General features: G+C 48.9%; 2 protein-coding genes across 2 annotated transcripts; both read right to left on the bottom strand.

Annotated features, from left to right (window-relative positions):
- Positions 1-2,098: 2,098 nt before the first annotated feature.
- FSCN3 (fascin actin-bundling protein 3) lies at positions 2,099-10,045 on the bottom strand. Its single transcript, XM_047848873.1, has 7 exons — positions 9,754-10,045; positions 8,005-8,701; positions 7,569-7,687; positions 5,855-6,014; positions 5,213-5,383; positions 4,679-4,884; positions 2,099-2,850 (listed from the first exon to the last, which is right to left on the bottom strand). The coding sequence occupies exons 1-6, from the start codon at positions 9,892-9,894 to the stop codon at positions 4,679-4,681; spliced, it is 1,494 nt and encodes a 497-aa protein (XP_047704829.1). The 5' UTR covers positions 9,895-10,045; the 3' UTR covers positions 2,099-2,850.
- Positions 10,046-11,535: 1,490 nt separating this feature from the next.
- ARF5 (ADP ribosylation factor 5) lies at positions 11,536-15,236 on the bottom strand. The gene is made up of 6 exons (XM_047848874.1): positions 15,052-15,236; positions 14,433-14,513; positions 13,974-14,083; positions 12,793-12,864; positions 12,125-12,250; positions 11,536-12,022 (listed from the first exon to the last, which is right to left on the bottom strand). Exons 1-6 carry the CDS (start codon positions 15,116-15,118, stop codon positions 11,936-11,938), a joined length of 543 nt encoding a protein of 180 aa, XP_047704830.1. The 5' UTR covers positions 15,119-15,236; the 3' UTR covers positions 11,536-11,935.
- Between the last annotated feature and the right edge of the window lie 2,245 nt (positions 15,237-17,481).

The raw sequence follows: 17,481 nt of genomic DNA, 5'->3' as shown, positions 1-17,481 counted from the left end.
ATGCTGGGGCACCTGGGTGGCTCAGTCGGTTGGTTAAGCAACTGACTTCGGCTCAGGCCATGATCTCATGGGTCACTAATCTGAAGCTCTGGGTTGGGCTCTGTGCTGACAGCTGAGAGCCTGCAGCCTGCTTCAGATTCTGTGTCTCCCTCTCTCTACCTCTCCCCTGCTTGCTCTCTCTCTTTCTCTCTCTCTCTCTCAAAAACAAAACATTTCAAAAATTTGTGTAAAATGAACACCCCAACTCCTCATTCCCACTAGCTACATATCAAATGCCCAAAGGTCACATGTGTCCCCTGGCTGCCGTATCAGACAGTAAACATTACAGAACATTTCCATCAGCACAAAACGTTCTATGGGACAGCACAGCTCTAGAATGAAATTCCAAGGGGGACGGAGCATACCCTGCCTCTGCCCTGCTGACAGACGGCCTAGGTAAATGGGTAAGGTTTTGTGGGAAGACAATCTGCACGGCACAGTCTGCGAACAAGCCATTCATTCAACTACAGGACTGATGTCAGCAATGGAGGGAGCTGTCAGCTGAGGCCCCATGGCCAAGCACGATCAAGCGGAGGATGGATGGCCACCTGCGGGGAGTGGGGCCTAAGAGACTATGAGTGGGGGGGTGTGTGTGCCTCCATGCACACGCATACCCATGCATCCGAGTTTGTACATGCGTTTATGGAACGATGAGGAAGAAATCCTGCCTTAAATGACCCCCGAGGTCCTATCTCTCTGAAGAGTGTATTCCACTCCATATCTTTGGCCTGTTCTTAAAGTTCTCTGGGAAACAAATGCCCTAGTCTCTAGCGTTCTCAAGCTTCACTTACTATATTAAAATTTTTACAAAATTCTTTTATATCTCTTGAGGAGAAACATACTTACAAAAACCTGAGGTCAGTTTCCTCTGTGCAGATGGAACCTCTCTCATGTTGTGGTTTTAGCTTCTTTTCTCAACAGATTTAAAAACCAGGCACTCATTATAGTGTGGTGCAATTCCCCCAAAGTGGGGGTCAGGCATCACTGTTGGTATTTGAGAACATTTTAGGAGGCATGTAGACACTGCTTTAAATAAGGGTGAGTCAGATGGGGCGCCTGGGTGGCTCAGTTGGTTGGGCGTCCGACTTCAGCTCAGGTCACGATCTCGTGGTCCGTGAGTTCGAGCCCAGTGTCGGGCTCTGGGCTGACGGCTCGGAGCGTGGAGCCTGCTTCTGATTCTGTGTCTCCCTCTCTCTCTGCCCCTCCCCTGTTCATGCTCTGTCTCTGTCTGTCTCAAAAATAAATAAACGTTAAAAAAAATTTAAATAATAGTGAGTCAGAAATGAGGAAATTATTCACCTTTCCACTCCCTTTCAATTCAATTTGATTGCATCAAACAGAAGCTTTCATTTTGGTCCTAGTATTTAGTGCCTCTATAACAGTTGTTAATCTTTTTGTTTTTAATGTTTATTTATCTTTGAGAGAGCGAGAGAGACAGAGCATGAGCAGGGGAGGAGCAGAGAGAGAGGGAGACACAGAATCTGAAACAGGTTCCAGGCTCTGAGCTGTCAGCACAGAGCCCGTGAGATCATGACCTGGGCCAAAGCCGGATGCTCAACTGACTGAACCACCCAGGCGCCCTGCCCACCCCCCCTTTTTGTTTTAACAGAGGGAAAGGGAAACACAGGTTCTGAGCCTTGGACAGGGGAGGGAAATCTAATTAGGATTTGATAATCATTTTGTATTTATTTATTTATTTATTTATATTTGTGAGAGAGAAAGAGAGAGCATGAGCAGGGGAGGGGCAGAGATAGGAGAGAGAGAGAGAGAGAGAGAGAGAGAGAGAGAGAATCCCAAGCAGGCTCTGTGCCCACAGCACAGAGCCCAATACAGGGTTTGATCTCACGAACTGTGAGACCATGACCTGAGCCAAAGTTAAGAGTCAGATGCTTAACTGACTGAGCCACTCAGGTGGCCCTGATTGTATTTATTTTTAAGGTCACTTTCTATTTATGGCAAGTGATTCTGGTCTTCCATTTTATGACAGTGATTAAAATATTCCTTTCTAAAGAAAAGTACTTAAGAGTCTATGTCAATAAAGACATTGATAGAGCATATGGTAGGTAGATGAAGGCCAAAGTTATACAGACAGTACAAGAATGATGGTCATTTTGGAAACTCTGTTTTGATGGAAAGAGTAGTGGACATTACAGTCCATTCTAGTTGAGGAAATTGAGTCAGAAACCCCAGTCGTGGGACCTTGGGCAAATCACTTCAGCTCCCTATAAAAGGTGGGCAGTGATGGGGAAAGTACCTGTCTTGCCCAACTGATGAGATCAAAGGTAATGATAAGGTGGGATAATTGGTAAACCTCCAGGGTGGTGCTGAGGGAGTGTGCTACACCAGCATAAGGTGTTATTACCATTGCCCTGTGCCCATAGGATTAGTAATCATTCTTTCAAAACCAAAAGGACAGCTAATCATATCTGGATTCTTAATCCTTCAGGGCAAAACTGCCTCCTTATGGAATCACTGGAAAAAGTCTAGCGATTCTGGTGGGAATGGGAAAGATCATTGTAAGAACTGGTTACCATTTGGTGCCGCCTCTTCTGGATAGAACTTGGAGTGGTCTGGGGCCTCAGTCTCCACCCATATCCAGACCCCTATTCTGTACTGAGTCAGATGCACACCAGGGTCTTGGGGGTGGCCTTTTGTGATGTATTGTCACTCGAAACAGGTGTTTTGCTAAACTGGGTAGGGAAAGTTCTATAACAGATATTCTCATGGATTTGGACTCTGGGGTTCCTCTTGTGTTTAGCGTAGTAGTTTCTCCTGGAGGATTTGGATTTCTGTAGGTAGCATCCCATTGACCTGGGAAGGGAAGAGGAAATAGAAAGCTTCAGTCAGTCATTTGCTGAGCTTAGGCTTTTAAGAAAAATCTGGTAAGACCATCTGTGAAAAGAGACAATAAAATGATTTGTTCCATTCTTGATGAGGGATCACATAGATGCATGTGAAGTTAATTGATAGGAAAAGACAGTAAAACTTATTTTTTAAATCATATTAATGGCATAAAAAAAGCATCAGAGTTCAAAGGGATACTAAATTCAACAGAAAAGATTTACTAAGAATTCAACAGGATTGGGGAAGACTTCTGATAGAGTAGAATGCGCTAGGTGCCAGGCTGTTTACTGAGCATTTTAAAATCATTATCTCACATAACACAACAATCCCAGGAGATAGATATTACATTCCCATTTTATCCACAAGGAATAGGCTTTGTGAGGTTCATTTTTCCAGGGTCAAACAAGTTAAACCGATAAAAATCTAATTTTATCAGAACCCAGTTCTGAGTCCAAAAATGAGCTCTTAACCACTATGATACACTGTCTATTGGAATGTCAGGCTGGGAAGAGCCTGAGAAATTTAGTTAAATCAAAACCCTTCACGTAACAGATAAGAAAACAAGCCCAGTGTGATTTCATCCAGTTTGGCCATAGTAAAAGGTTTCTGTAGAAAACTGGTAGGAAATGGAAGAAGGGAGTGAACATATATTAGGGGTCTATATCTGGATTCATATTGTCACTTGACCGTCATACCACCCTATGAAGATGTTATTCTTCACTTTACAGATAAGGAAACCAAGGCCTAGAAATGTTAAAGCAATTTCCCTAAAGTTCCAGGTTTATATGATACCAAAACCAAAGCTCTTCTTCCTACAACATCCTCATAACTTTCCAAGTCGAGAAAGCGAGGTCAGCTGTGAAGAAACGGGGCTAAGGGCAGTGAGGCATCCTGAAGAGGTGTGAACAGGGAATGATGGATTGGAGGCAGCACCTTAGGAAAGCAAACTTGGTGTGGAGAGGAGATTGAATAGGATGGACCTGAGGCAGGGGAGTGCTGCTGGGGCGGGGGGTTACTGCGGTGTAGGCTTTTGGTGACAAGCCTGGAACCAAAGGTACCAAAGGTAGTTAAGAAAGAGTAAGCCCTCAAGAGGCATAGTTAAGGGAGTACCCAAGAATTTTCAGGGTTTGGTAAAGGGAATGAATGGGAGGAAGGAGACATGGTGCTGAGGTCTTGATCCAGAAGCATTTGAGAGGGCAGCCATGCCCTAGATGGCCATGGGGAGGGCAGGAAGGATCATCTTTGGAGGGGAGGGTGAGTCGGCTGATTTTGAGGGGATAGCAAGACAAAGTCAAGTCAAGTGCCCATCAGGAAGTTGGAAAGAGATGAAGTTAGAGTTCGGGAGGAGGGTCAAGGCTGCAGATGAATATTTGGGAGCCATTAGCACCCCAGGGATCCAAGGGTGTAGGGATAGAAAGTGCATGGGATAGAAAGCATACCCTCAGAGTTACCTGTCTCCCCGAAACATGGGACAAAACTGCATCTTAACAAAGAAAGATAAACACACGAGTACACCCAATTTTGTCCCCTGCAAGTTTGCTTGCACACTCGTGTCAGTGTGGCATAATAGTGAGAAATCTAGATCTGATTGCCCCTCTTTTCTCTAGCAAGGCTGGGTTTAGAAGCCCTAAGAGGAAAAGCACATATCTGGAACAAATGTCTGGCATTGATCAAGTTGTGGGACAGACGTCAGCGCAGGGGAGGTGTTTTGGTCTCACTCTCACCCCCCTCCCTTCCTTTCTTGCCCCTCAGTTCCTGCTCCCCCATCTCCAGGTCCTTGCCCATTTTGTCTTACCTAAAATTCCCAAATACACTCTTTGGTAATCTCCTCGCTGTCTGCCAACAGGGTGCCGCTTCGGTCGGATCGCATGTAGAAGCCATTGGGTGCCAGTACTGTGAGCAAGTTGCTCCCATGAAGCTCTATACAGAAGTTGAGAGCGAACTTTCCCCAAGGGCGAAAGGTGCCAAAGGACGTTATTGACCAGAAGGATCCACCCTGTGCTGAGGAGGGAAGAGCTCAGGTCAGTGCCCTATTCAGGACAAAGTTCTCCAACAGTACAGCCTGAGGAGGCTCCTGGGAAGCATGCCAACTCTCCCTGACTACCCTACCCTGCCTGTGTTGGCAGGTCCCCCTATGGAAACACAGGAGGGTTGGGTTTTGTTCTGCTTACCCATTCTTGGGGGGGGGGGTCTTGAAGTGTGAAAACAAACAGAAACTATGTTTCTCCTTTTATGGTGAGTAGGGTCTGATCAGCAGCCCCTGAAGTCTGAGTTGGGGCCAAGGCAGGGCTAGACTCTGCCCCAGGGATGAAGAAGAGGAGCTCCTCACCCTGGAAGTGGTAGATGCCTTGGCGGCAAGGCAGCAGGTGAATGCAGTCAGGCTGATCCATATTGCACTTCATTAGGTCGTGCTCTGATGAGGTGCCCACATACCCATAACGACCTCGCAATACGAGGAAGGGACGGTTAGCTAATCGAATCCCAAATTCCTCATTTGGGCCTAAAAGAAACAGAAAAAAGTTATCTGGATGAGCTGCTTCTAGATGCCTTCACCGATAGAAGCAGGAAGAGGGGCCCTAATTGTAAGGTGTTGTCAATACTTAAACAATTTTTGAACACCTACTATGTGCTGGATTGTATGCTAGGTGCTTATGAAATGTTTGTGAAAGCACTTGTGGAACCCGAGAAATGTTGATGTTCTTCCTTCCTTTGAGATGTGTGAGCCTATTTAATCCTTATGATAATCCTGTGAGGCAGGCAGGTTGGATATCACTTCCATTGATAATGGAGCCAATGAAACTGAGGCTCAAAGAAGTGGTTTGCCCAAGTGATGACAAAAAATCAGTGACTCAGCAAATATACAGACCCAAATCTTCTGGCTCCAACTCCAGTGCTCTTTCTGTCATATCTCAGCTCCCTCTGAAAGCATCTCTGACTTGGAATAACCTGGCAGGAAGGCTGTTGTGCTTACCTGGAATGGTGGCTTTGGCCATCAGCAGGCCATTGTCTATGATGCCCAAGAAGCGTCCATTGGGAGCCTGCAGGATAATCCTGCCGCAGTTCCAGTGCATGTGGAAGAAGGTGCCAGGCTCCATTGGGTGCCCATTAGCTACCACTGTCCTGTGGTGCCTCTGGAGAGATGATAGGGAGCAGAGAGGGGAAACAAGGACTGAAAATCTCAGCTTTCTTCCCAGCGTTTCTATTCCTAGACCCTTTCCCACATACCACCCACTAGCTTTCTTCATTCTCCCTACCCTGGGAGGGTATGCTTTATGCTTTCCCATCCTTTTTGGAAAACGTATTGTGGCCTTAGCTCTCCCACTTCCCCAGTTTGCTATTTCCCAGAGCCCACTATTAAAAAGGGACCTGGATATCCATATGGAGAGAAATAGTCCTCAGCCCAGACTCCAAAATCATTTCAAAATGGATCATAGACATAAAAATGAAAGCCAAACAATAAAATGCCTACAAGAAGACACGGGAAATTCTTTGCAACTTTGGGACAGGCAGTGATTATTGGGATGAAAACTCACTAACCATTTATAAATGGAGAAATTGGTACCTCATCAAAATTAAAAACTTGCTGCTCAAAAGGCACTTGTAAGCAAATGAAAAGGCAAGCCACAGATTGGGAGGAAACACAACACATATATTTGGCAAAGAACTTGACTTCAGAACATAGAAAGAACTCTCAAAACTCAATAATAAGATAAACAATCCAGTGACAGATGGGCAAAAGATGTGAACAGACACCTCACAGAGAAGATCTACAAATGGCCAGTAAGCACATGAAAAGATACTCAACATTATTAATTATAAGGGAGATGCAAATTAAAGCCACAGTAAGATGTCACTACATACCTACTAGAGTGGCTAAAATTAAAAAGACAGACATCACGACGAGGATGTGGAGTAATTAGAACCCTCATACATTACTGGCAAGAATGTAAAATTGCATACTCCCTTTCAAAAACTAACATTTTCTTAAAAATATAAATGCACGTTGATCACGTGACCCAATATTTCGACTGCTAGGTACTTGCCTTAAGATAACTAAAAATACAGGCCCACCAAAAAACTTGTACACAGATGTTCATAGTAACTTTATTCATAGTAGCCCACACTGGAAACAACTCAAGGGTTCATCGACAAGCAAATGGATAAGCAAATTACGTTTGTGTTTATGAGTACTAGTATGGAACACTACTCAGCAATAAAAAGGAACAAACCAGTGGTACACAGATCATGAATCTCACAAACGTTATGCTGATGGAAGAATACATACTGCAACCCCATGTGATTCCATTTATATGAAATTCTAGGATAGACAAATCTAACCTATAGTGACAGAATACATAAAAGGGAAAAGAGGGAATTTCTGTGGAGATAGAAACATTCTCTAACTTGTGATTGTGGCATACTTGCATAGGTATATATATATTTGTCAAAACTTATTGTATGCTTAAAAGTGGTACATTCTATTGTAAATAAATTCTGCCTCAAGAAAGTAAAATTTTTTTAAGAGGCCCTATTGGATAAAATTGGGCCCATTGGTTGAAAATTGATATGGGCCTCCATTGTTCACTTCAGCATCTAGTCACTTGCCTTGAAGAAGGAGAAAGTACGTCTAGAATGAGAGAACTCAGGGATCAAGAGTTCTCTTGCTCAGAAGGCCAAGGTCTTACCTGGGCTAGGTAGCAGCCATTTGCTGCACGAAGCTGCAGGGTGAGGCTCTCGTTGTCACATTCAAACTGGAACAAGGACATTGGGGTTACGTGCTCAGAGGCAGCATATACCTCAACATCTGCAGAGAAAGAATATGTCAGAGGGAGAGTCTGGTCTCACCCTCAGTGTCAGCCCCTCCTCCACGATTTATGGCTGGGGTTCCCTCTGTTTGCCCCCCTCAGCTTTCATCCCCTTCTGGACCATAGGAGCTTGGAAAGACCCAGGCTACTTTCCCCTAAAGCCCATGACCCTGGCCTTATCACCCTGCTCCATGGCACAAGAGATCTTCTTGGGATCCCAGCACATTCAAAAATCTTTGCTGATCCCAAACATATTTTTCTCTTTTCAGCAGCCAGCTCTCCCTCCCTCCACAGCAGTGTTGAACCCAGCACTTGCCATAGATGATGGAGAGGAACTTCCGAGTCTTTGACCTGAGGCTGACCCACGTCGGACAGCGCTGTAGGATGAACCACTCCTCACCCCTATGGGGACTGGAGCCCAGGCCCAGGAGCAGACGTGTGCCCTGTGGATACAGTATGCCTCCTTCTCCATCGCTCAGTGCCACGAGCCCTCCAGGTCGCACTTGCATGTGAAAAGCTGTCTGTGATGAGGGTTGGGGGGCCAGCCGGTCTAAGTGGGACAAGAAGAAGTGTGTTGAGGTCTCCAGGTGGTAGCATCCATCTTGGAAATGCAACAGGAAGCCACATTCCTCCAGGCAGGGCACTGGCGCATCCACCCAGACGCGGCCCGTGGTAGGGTCAGCCCGGGCATAGCAGTGGTTAATGGGGCTGTAGAGGATCACATGGACATGCAGAGCTGGCCGGGGGGTCCACATGTGGTAAGCCGAGAGGACCCTGGAGTTGCAGAACACATCTTCACCATCAGACTCCAGATAACGACCACTAATAATGCACTGGAGAGTCCACTTGCCATTGCGGTGGAAACGCAGTAGGAAGCATCCATGGTGGCTGGTCCTTGGCCGGCCATAGGATAGACTGCCATCTGCCTCGCACAGGAGGTAGAGGCCCTGAAAGCTCCTTAGTCGTACAACAGCCTGTGCGTCGTGTTGATTGCTCACCAAGATCTCCCAGGTCTAGAGGCATTGGGAGGAAGAAGGAAATCAGTACTGCCACATGACTAGGCCAGGGAGCCCTACCACCATCACCCCTGGCATCACCCTAGAACCTTCCTTGGGACCAACCACCTTCTCCCCCCATCAGCCTCCTTGCGGTCAGCTCTTCCACCCTCTCATCCAACAGTAATCAAAAGATTTCAGGGGGCCTCTATTCCTGGAATCAGAGCGCTTCTCAAGATCCCAAGAGAAGCTCTAAATGCTTACTGCTTCCAGCTACCAGAAGGTAAACTTCCCTCTCTCTTACTTGGTGGCTTCCTTCAATACCTAATTTTCCAAGAAGTGTTTTGGTTTCAATGTTACTTTCCTCTTCCTCACTGTTGCCCCTGGAGAGCACACTAGCCACACTCCCATCCCCAAAGCCCACCTCGCCAGCATGGCAGGAGAAGAGCAAGACCTCTTACAGGTGGGTCCAGGCTCCAGGGATAAGGATGGGAACACACACAGTTGAGATGCAGTTGTCTGGTTCAGCTGTGATCAACCCTGTTCTAAACAAGGACCTTGCTACCACCTCACTCTGTTGTACTGTTGCAGGGCTGCCTATACCCCTTTCTAAAATGAGCTCTCCTAGGCTTGTAGAGTACCCCATCCCTGAACTACAACCAGAACAGAATCATAGGCCTTGCCGTCACTCCACTTGTCCAACTTCCCTTGGACGCCCACAATTTTGCCTTCCAGCCTGGGCTGTTATCTCGCCTCTTTGTGATGACGCAACCACTCTGTATTGGGATGGAAGGAAGAGAGCAGCCAGGGAAGACTAGGAAGGAAGGGCTAACACTTTGTCTCTCGGAACAGGTTTAGAGAGGGGGAGACGGAGCAGTGGAGACCTGTGACCAAAAGCCTGGGGTAGGAGGCTCTCAGCCTGACAATGTCAAAGGCTGGGAAGATGATTAGGCTGAGAGTGTACCCCTGCCACCACCGCGTGTGCGCACACAGACACATGGACACACGCACACGCTCACGAGAGCTTGGCCATTGGGAAAAATGGCTCCAGTACAGGTTTGCTTTGTTACCTGTCTCCGGCCCAAACCCCTCGCAGTAGCAGTGACTATATTCTTATACGTCTCATAAGTGAGGTAGGATCCTGCCCAGCTGATGAGCCCAACCCTTAGCTCCTCGGGCTTGGGGCTTTGCGTCCACTCCACGTCATCCATGGGGCCGGCACCACAGGTGATGACTCTGTCCGGCCCAGCCTTCCCCCCAGTGGTGTGGTTCCACAGGCCATAGGGCCTAGAATCAGGCCTGTAGTACCCACCAGAAGACGTTCCCAGAGGGAACTTCTCAGGCAGAGGCTAGGCTAGGGCCCAGCGCCTCTGTGACCCGGGAGCATTGTGACTGTGAGGGCTGCCTCTCATCCATAGTGGGGAAAGGGCATTGGCACAGCATTGTCAATCTACAGCCCAGAGGAAGTGGGTCTAGGGCCTTGGGCATTAACCTCCTCACATCACTCCAGGCACCGAGGTTGGCTGAACGAAGACTGGGCATCAGAACTTTGGCCTGTACCAGTGATAGCCCATGACTACAGGCAAGTCCTTCTCCTTCTTCATGTCTGTTCCTCATTTTAATGGCAGGGTAAAAACCAACCTCTTTCCACCCTCCGAAATGAGTTCTGCTTGGCTCCCTTGGGACTCAAGTGTTTTTAAAGTTCAAGATATCCAAGAAAAATCGATTAACTTTTACAGCCCTTGGGAGGATGAGGCCAAAATGTCTCAGAAGGTGCTTTTCAGGAAGTGTGAGGAAACCCTAGACAGATAACCAGCAAGGATCATATTACTCGTATTAATCAGAAAGGGCTGGCTTAGAGCAGGGTAAGGAAAATGCCCTAGATGGGGAGAGCACTGGGCATCTTCCTCATAATCCCCAGCCGCACTGCTGCTGGGCAGCCAGCGAGTGCTGGCCCTCAGGATATGAGCCCTTGCCCTCAAAGGGTCTCTGTTGGCCAACGGCCGTTTCCTCTGTAGGGAAAGCCCCTACAGGGCTCATTTCCTACAAAGCTCATGGAGAAAATCAGTGAAGAACATGGAGGAATTGACAACATCAAAGGAGAAAGGCAAGAGGAAATAATGGTGGTGATGGTGGTTTTTGCTTAAGCTTTGCTGGGATTCAAAGAACGGGCAGAGTAAACCACACTTGGAGAATAGCCCACACTCCTGGTTCCATTCATATGCTTTCTTATTCCCCGTGGTGGGAGTAGGGGAGTAGAGGGCAGGGTTGTCTTCCCAGGTAGAAAGAGTTCCAGTGCAAGGTGAGGAACTGTAATTTGCAAGGCCCTACCAATGTTTTACAGAAGAAGCTTAATAGACTACGGGTGACAGAATCATCTGGGTAATCTTTAAGATGCATTATTCTTGGGCTTCACACTGGTCCTGATGAATCATATTTTCTAAAGGTTATCTCGGGACCCTCTTTTTAATAAATATCCCCTCCCCCTGAATTTTAATGTGCACAGTAACCATGAAGAGCCACTGCTCTAAGTAGCTAGGAGATGGAGAGGAACAGGAAGTGTGTGATTTACAGAATCATGAGGTAGAGCCTGTTATCCTCAGCAAAGGCCCCCTGGAATTGGGAAGGGAGTGGAATCTCCTCCACTGGAACCCCCGAAGTACTGTATCCTCAAGAACAAGGAGGGAGAGGCTGAGCTAGGGGAAGGCAGTGATGTGTGTGTGCACACTGGGGGGAAGGGGTTGGCTGAGCAGCCTTAGCGTTTTGAGCCTCCCCCTGTCATACTGTCCCTTTGTACCCAACAACCCAGCCTCCCCCCAAACCCCCGCTTCTAGGCTACAGACAACACTGTGTACAAACCACAGCAAATTTATTACTCAATATCCAGTGCCACATCATAGCACCACCCGGAGCCCTCACCTTCCCTCCCCATCTGGCCCCAAGGGTATACCCAAAATGGAAAAAACAAAAGTAAACCCAGATCCCTGCTCCTCCTCTGGAAAAAGGGGCCTTAGCCCTGGAGGTCCCTTCCACAGGCTCCAGCAGGCAGGAGAGTGGACCCCTCCGTGCCCAGAGAGCGAGGCTCCAGGCTCCAACGACAGAGAGAACATGCAGGCGGGAGCAGGAGCAGAGGCCTGTGTCTGTGGGAGAGGAGGAGTGGGAGGGAAGGGCACTGCCTGAGGAGTCCGGGAATCTGGTCATCCCGGGATGCACGCGGGAGCTTCCGGGCAGCAGGGGCCGGCCCCTGGTTTGCTAGCGCTTCGACAGCTCATGGGACAGCCAGTCCAGCCCATCATACAGGCCTGTGCCTTGGGTGGCACAGGTGGCCTGGACGTACCACTGTGGGGAGAAGGAAAGAAAGGTCAGTAGCAGGGAAGACAAGGGGATGCCTTTCCTCCTGGCCCCAGCCTGTGGCTCCCCTGGGAGAGGCAGGACCCTCACCGTGCGGCTGCGCAAGTGCTGCAGCCCCAGCTTGTCGGTCAGCTCGCTCACGGGCATGGCATTGGGCATGTCCTGCTTGTTGGCAAACACCAGCAGCACCGCATCCCGCAGCTCGTCTTCCTGCAGCTGAGAGAGACGAAGGGGATGGAATCTGGAGCCCTAGCAGGGTCTCCAGGCTTCCTCTTCCCTGCTGTGGAGGGAGCCCCCGCTTCTACCTTCCAGCATATTTGTGGGGAGGAATGTAATATTGTGCAGTCTGCTGCTGAACACAAGATGCAGAGTCATAAATCAGCTTGAGGCCATCTGGCCCGAAGTCCAGAGCCTTTTTCTAACGACTTGCCCTAGTCAAAGTGACAACATTTCCAAATGGAAAACCAAGAATGAAGAATGTAAGATGAAGTTTCTCTCCACGACATATAATCCTCCTTTCCCTGCCAACTTCTCAGAGGCAAAGCCATAAGAAGTCAGTTTCCTGACAAGGAAAAAGTCAGTCCTATACTTTTCACCTGACTCAAATTCAAAACAGGGCGAGATACTCCTTGTGTCGGTGTCACAAAGAGAAACACGTTCAAGGCCTGTGAGGCATTTCCTGACTTTCACACTGGCACAGAGATCTCAGAGCTCTGCCTCCAAACCAGGGCTCAGTTCCCAGTGCTCTGGGGGCTCACCATCTTCTGGAGCTCATCAGCAGATTCCTGGACCCGCTCTCGGTCATTACTGTCCACTACGAAGATGAGGCCCTGGGTGGAAAGGAAGGAAGAAAGGGCGAGCAATTACTCCCACCTGGGACATACCCTAGTCTGGCTTTCTTCTTCCCATCTTTGTGTCCAAACCCTTCTCATCTAGTAAACTTTATTTTTATTTATTTTTATTTTTTATTTTATTTTATTTTATTTAAAAAAAAATTTTTTTTTCCAATGTTTATTTTTTTTGGGACAGAGAGAGACAGAGCATGAATGGGGGAGGGGCAGAGAGAGAGGGAGACACAGAATCAGAAACAGGCTCCAGGCTCTAAGCCATCAGCCCAGAGCCTGACGCGGGGCTCGAACTCCCGGACCGCGAGATCGTGACCTGGCTGAAGTCGGACGCTTAACCGACTGCGCCACCCAGGCGCCCCTCATCTAGTAAACTTTCACAAGGCTCTGCAAACATCCTGGCACAAACTGGAGACACCCTGCCCGGGATACAGCCTCTGCCCTCAGGCAAGCAGTGTGGCTAGGAGAGGTGCAAGGGAACAGGGAAAGACTTGATGAGACTTAAATGAGGCAGTATGAGGGCGCCTGGCTGTTTCGGTCGGTAGTATGTGTGACTCTTGATCCTGGAGTTGAGTTGAAGCCCCACACTGGGGGTAAAGCTTACTTAAAAAAATAAAATAAAATAAAATAAAATAAAATAAAATAAAATAAATAAAATAAAATAAAATAAAATAAAATAAAATAAAATAAATAGGGGCACTAGGGTAGCTTAGTTAGTTAAATGTCCACTCTTGATTTCTGCTCAGGTCATGATCTCACCGCTCCTGAGTTTGAGCCCCTTGTCTGGCTCTGCACTGACAGCACGGGTCCTGCTTGGGATTCTCTCTCTCAAAATAAATAAATAAACTTAAAAAAAAAAAAAGTAAATAAGACAGCATGGACCCAAAACCCTGCTTGTCAGGAGAGTGTAGGGTGGCTAAGTCTCAGAAGACTAATAATGCCAGTTCTGAAGGACGAGTAGAGGCAAGCCTACAAACACAGATAGAAGGAGGTAAAGGGTTTTTTTCCTGGCTTGGGGGCCCAGCCTAGGCCAACATCTCAGTCTTTGCAGTCCTAACACCTTTTCTCGTGGGGCTGGAGAGCCCCATCCCCACCTGAGTGTTCTGGAAGTAGTGTCGCCACAGAGGCCGAATCTTGTCCTGGCCTCCCACGTCCCAGACTGTGAAACAAATGTTCTTGTATTCCACTGTTTCCACATTGAAGCCTGGAGATAATTGGAAAAAAAAAAAATGAAAACAAAGTCCTGAAAGAAAGGAACTCACTAAATCTATGTAGAGTCATCAGAGACCTAAAACCAGGAAATGATCAAGTCTGCTGGGAACAGAACCCCAGGGGACCTGCAGTCCACAGACCAGGCGGGGCTAGGTCACATTCACCCAGCCTCGGCACTATCCAGCAAGTAAAGGTAACTGTGACCCACTTCTCAGGTAGCCGTGTCTAGTGTCAGGGTCAGCCCCTGCACAGAGATAAGAGCCTCAGGCAGAATCGCGAGCAGACCCAGAGAAGGCCTGCCGCCAGCCTCCCGCTCCTCCCGGCCTCGCCTCAGAACTCACCTATGGTGGGGATGGTGGTGACAATCTCCCCCAACTTCAGTTTGTACAGGATTGTGGTCTTGCCAGCTGCATCCAAGCCAACTGCAAAGGAGAGGGGCAGAGGGCTGGAGACGGGAGCGAGGGAGCCCTCTAGAGACCAGGGAAGGGGAGAGGCCAGGACAGCCGATGGAGACGGGGGCGGAGAGCCCCTGCGCCTGCAGGTGCGCGCTGTTATCTGCCTTCGAGGCCTTGAGGGCGGTCTGATGGTGAACACCAACTCCAGCCCCAAAGCGGGCGAGGGGCTGAAGAGGGCTAGTGGGTAAAGGGCATAAAAGGAGGGCCACGCTCCTTTTAAAAGTCGTCTCCAAGGGCGGAATCCTTCCTTCTTACCAGCCGGGCTGGGGCGTAGGGAGCTTCACCCCACCCAGGCCCGCAGCTCCCAAGCTCAGGCCCCGGGGTCGGCGCTGCAGACCGCGAGCCGCCCGAGAACAGTGACCCCGGCGGGGGGTGGGGGTGGTTAGGAGGTGGGTGACTCAGGGTCAGAGACCAGGCTGAGCCGGGATCGGAGGGATGCGGGGGCGGGAGGACTCCGCGGGGGCCGACGCTCCGGTCCGGGCCGCGCGCGCTTGATCTGCCTCACCCATGAGGATCCGCATCTGCTTCTTCCCGAAGATCCGCGAAAAGAGCGCGGACACGGTGAGGCCCATGGCGGGGCCGGGGGAGGGGGTGCGGGCACGGACGCGGGGTGCGGGCTGGAACCGGCCGGCTGCTGGGGGATGGGGCGCAGCAGCAGAAGGAGGAGGCTCCGCCGCCGCCTCCGCGCGTCCCGGCCCGCCCTACGTCATCGCGGGCCCGCCCCCGCCAGGGCCCCGCCCCCTCCCCGCCCCTTCCCCACCCCCAGGCTACCTCTCCGGCAAATTCTGAAGCTAAGCGAGTCCCCGCATCCTTGCTGAATCCGGCGCCGGCTTTAAAGAGTGAAGGGTCTGGGTCTCTCCGTTTCAAGAGCGCTGGCAGGTCTATGGCTGCTTCACCGGCAGCCCGAGCGGGGTCGAGGAAAGTCTACAGTGCTCCACACGGCCCCCGACCCCTAGCTTAAGTGGCCGGCCTTTCGGCTTTGGTTTGTCGCGTCCAGCCCACCCTGCGCTCCGGTGTAGCTCTTGCGAACTAGCATTATCGACTGTATGCACCACCCTCCGAGGGGAGCGGAAGGTCGGTGCAAGTATCTTATTCCTCTATTTGGCCCTCTCAGCGCCCAGAGAGAGGCTTTGAGCGTGGCAGGTGGTTCAAGTGACCCTAGAATCTCGAGAGGAGTGCGCCGGAGGTGGAAAAAGAAGGTGCCCTAGTGCTAGCTGGACTTCTTGGTTTTCCAATCAGCAGAACCTTCTCCTGCGTGCTGGAGAACTCCACCTTCGCTTCCTTGGTTCCAGACACAACACCTTTCAGTTGATCCACGCAGCTTTTCTGAAGCTTCTTTACTTTCCCACAGACCTGAGAACCCGGATTTTTAATGCACACCTATCCAGGATTTTATGAGACTCTTGTGGCCCTAGACTCCAAGAGCTTCAGAAGTAATTTCCCCACTCAGCAACAGAGGGGAAATAGCAGGAAAGGAATTTAAGTTTCTTCTATGAGAGAGGCTGGGTCAGTGCCTGGCACATAATATATGCTTAGCAAATATGATACTTGCTGGTTTGAACGGACTAAAAGGATGCTCACTGGAGCAAGGACAAGCGATTTGAAACTGGATTGCCAGTTGGCTTCTGGAATCAATTGCTTATGAACTGGACATGGTGAGGTGAGCTGAGAATCAGAGAACCTTCATTAATTCACCTATTCAACAAATATTGAATGCCTACTATGTACCATTGTTCCAGGTCTCAGTTCAAATCTCAGCCCCCGCGCCCCCCTTTTGAGGGTTTGGCTTCAACAATCCTCATAACTTGTTATTTTCTGTAAAAGGAGACCAATATCTGCCCTATCTCATGAGGTGATGGTGAATATTACAATTATGAGACTATCTGAATGTTCTGTATGTTTCAGGTGGATGTTATCTGGGCCACTAAGAAATTGGGTCTGAAAATACCTCCAGGGTCTGTCCCAAACTGACCTGAAAAGTCTGTAAAGAGAATACACTTTGGGCACCAGGTAGGAGTGAGTCTAAGACTTTCCTTTACTCTTTAGCCATATACTTGCATTCCTAAGAAGGCTTTTTACAAGGTTGAAGAGTGCATTTAAAAGAGTTCCAATATAATAACACAACTAGAACTGACTGAGTCAGGTCAGTTTTACATCTTGAACTTACTTACTTATTTATTTATGAGGGGGTAGGGGCAGAGAGAGAGGAAGAGAGAGAATCCCAAGAAGGCTCTGCATTGTCAGCACAGAGACTGATGCAGAGCTTGATCTCACCAATGGTGAGATCTCGACCGGAGCCGAAATCAGGAATCAGATGATTAGCCGACTGAGGCACCCCAATCTTTAGCTCTTTTAATTAGACTCTTTTTTTCCCATCCCTGTTGTCATTGCCCTATTTCACTATCATCTCTTCCTCAGGACAGAAATAGCCTCCTTACCAGTCTCCTGCCCCTTGGTATCTTTACCCCGTCATACAAGTCTTGATGATGCTACTCAATATTAAAATCCTTTAGTGTCTTAGCACTCAAGATAAAAATTGAAATGCCTTGGGGTGCCTGGGTGGCTCAGTCGGTTGAGTGTCTGACTTCGGCTCCGGTAATGATCTCAGAGTTTGTGGGTGCGAGGCCCATGTGTGGCTCTGCTCTGACAGCTTAGAGCCTGGAGCCTGCTTCAGATTCTGTGTCTCCCTCTGCCTCTTTGTCCCTCCACTGCTTGTTCTCTCTCTTTCTCTCAAAAAGTAAATAAACATTAAAAAAATTAAAACACAAAAAAATGCCTTAATTTAGGTACCTATCCATTGGGCCAGCCCCATCTATTGCCACCTCCTTCACCCTAAGCTATGGCCATGAGGTGATTCTCAATGCTTCCTGGGTGAGCCAGGCTTTCTCATGCCCTAGGAGTCCTTGCAATCATTTCCCTCTGCCTGGAATGCTTG

The sequence above is a fragment of the Prionailurus viverrinus genome, chromosome A2 (genome assembly GCF_022837055.1).
Source record: "Prionailurus viverrinus isolate Anna chromosome A2, UM_Priviv_1.0, whole genome shotgun sequence".
Classification (NCBI taxonomy): Eukaryota; Metazoa; Chordata; class Mammalia; order Carnivora; family Felidae; genus Prionailurus; species Prionailurus viverrinus.
Note: the sequence above shows the minus strand (reverse complement) of the source record. Positions and strands in the feature narration are given on the sequence as shown.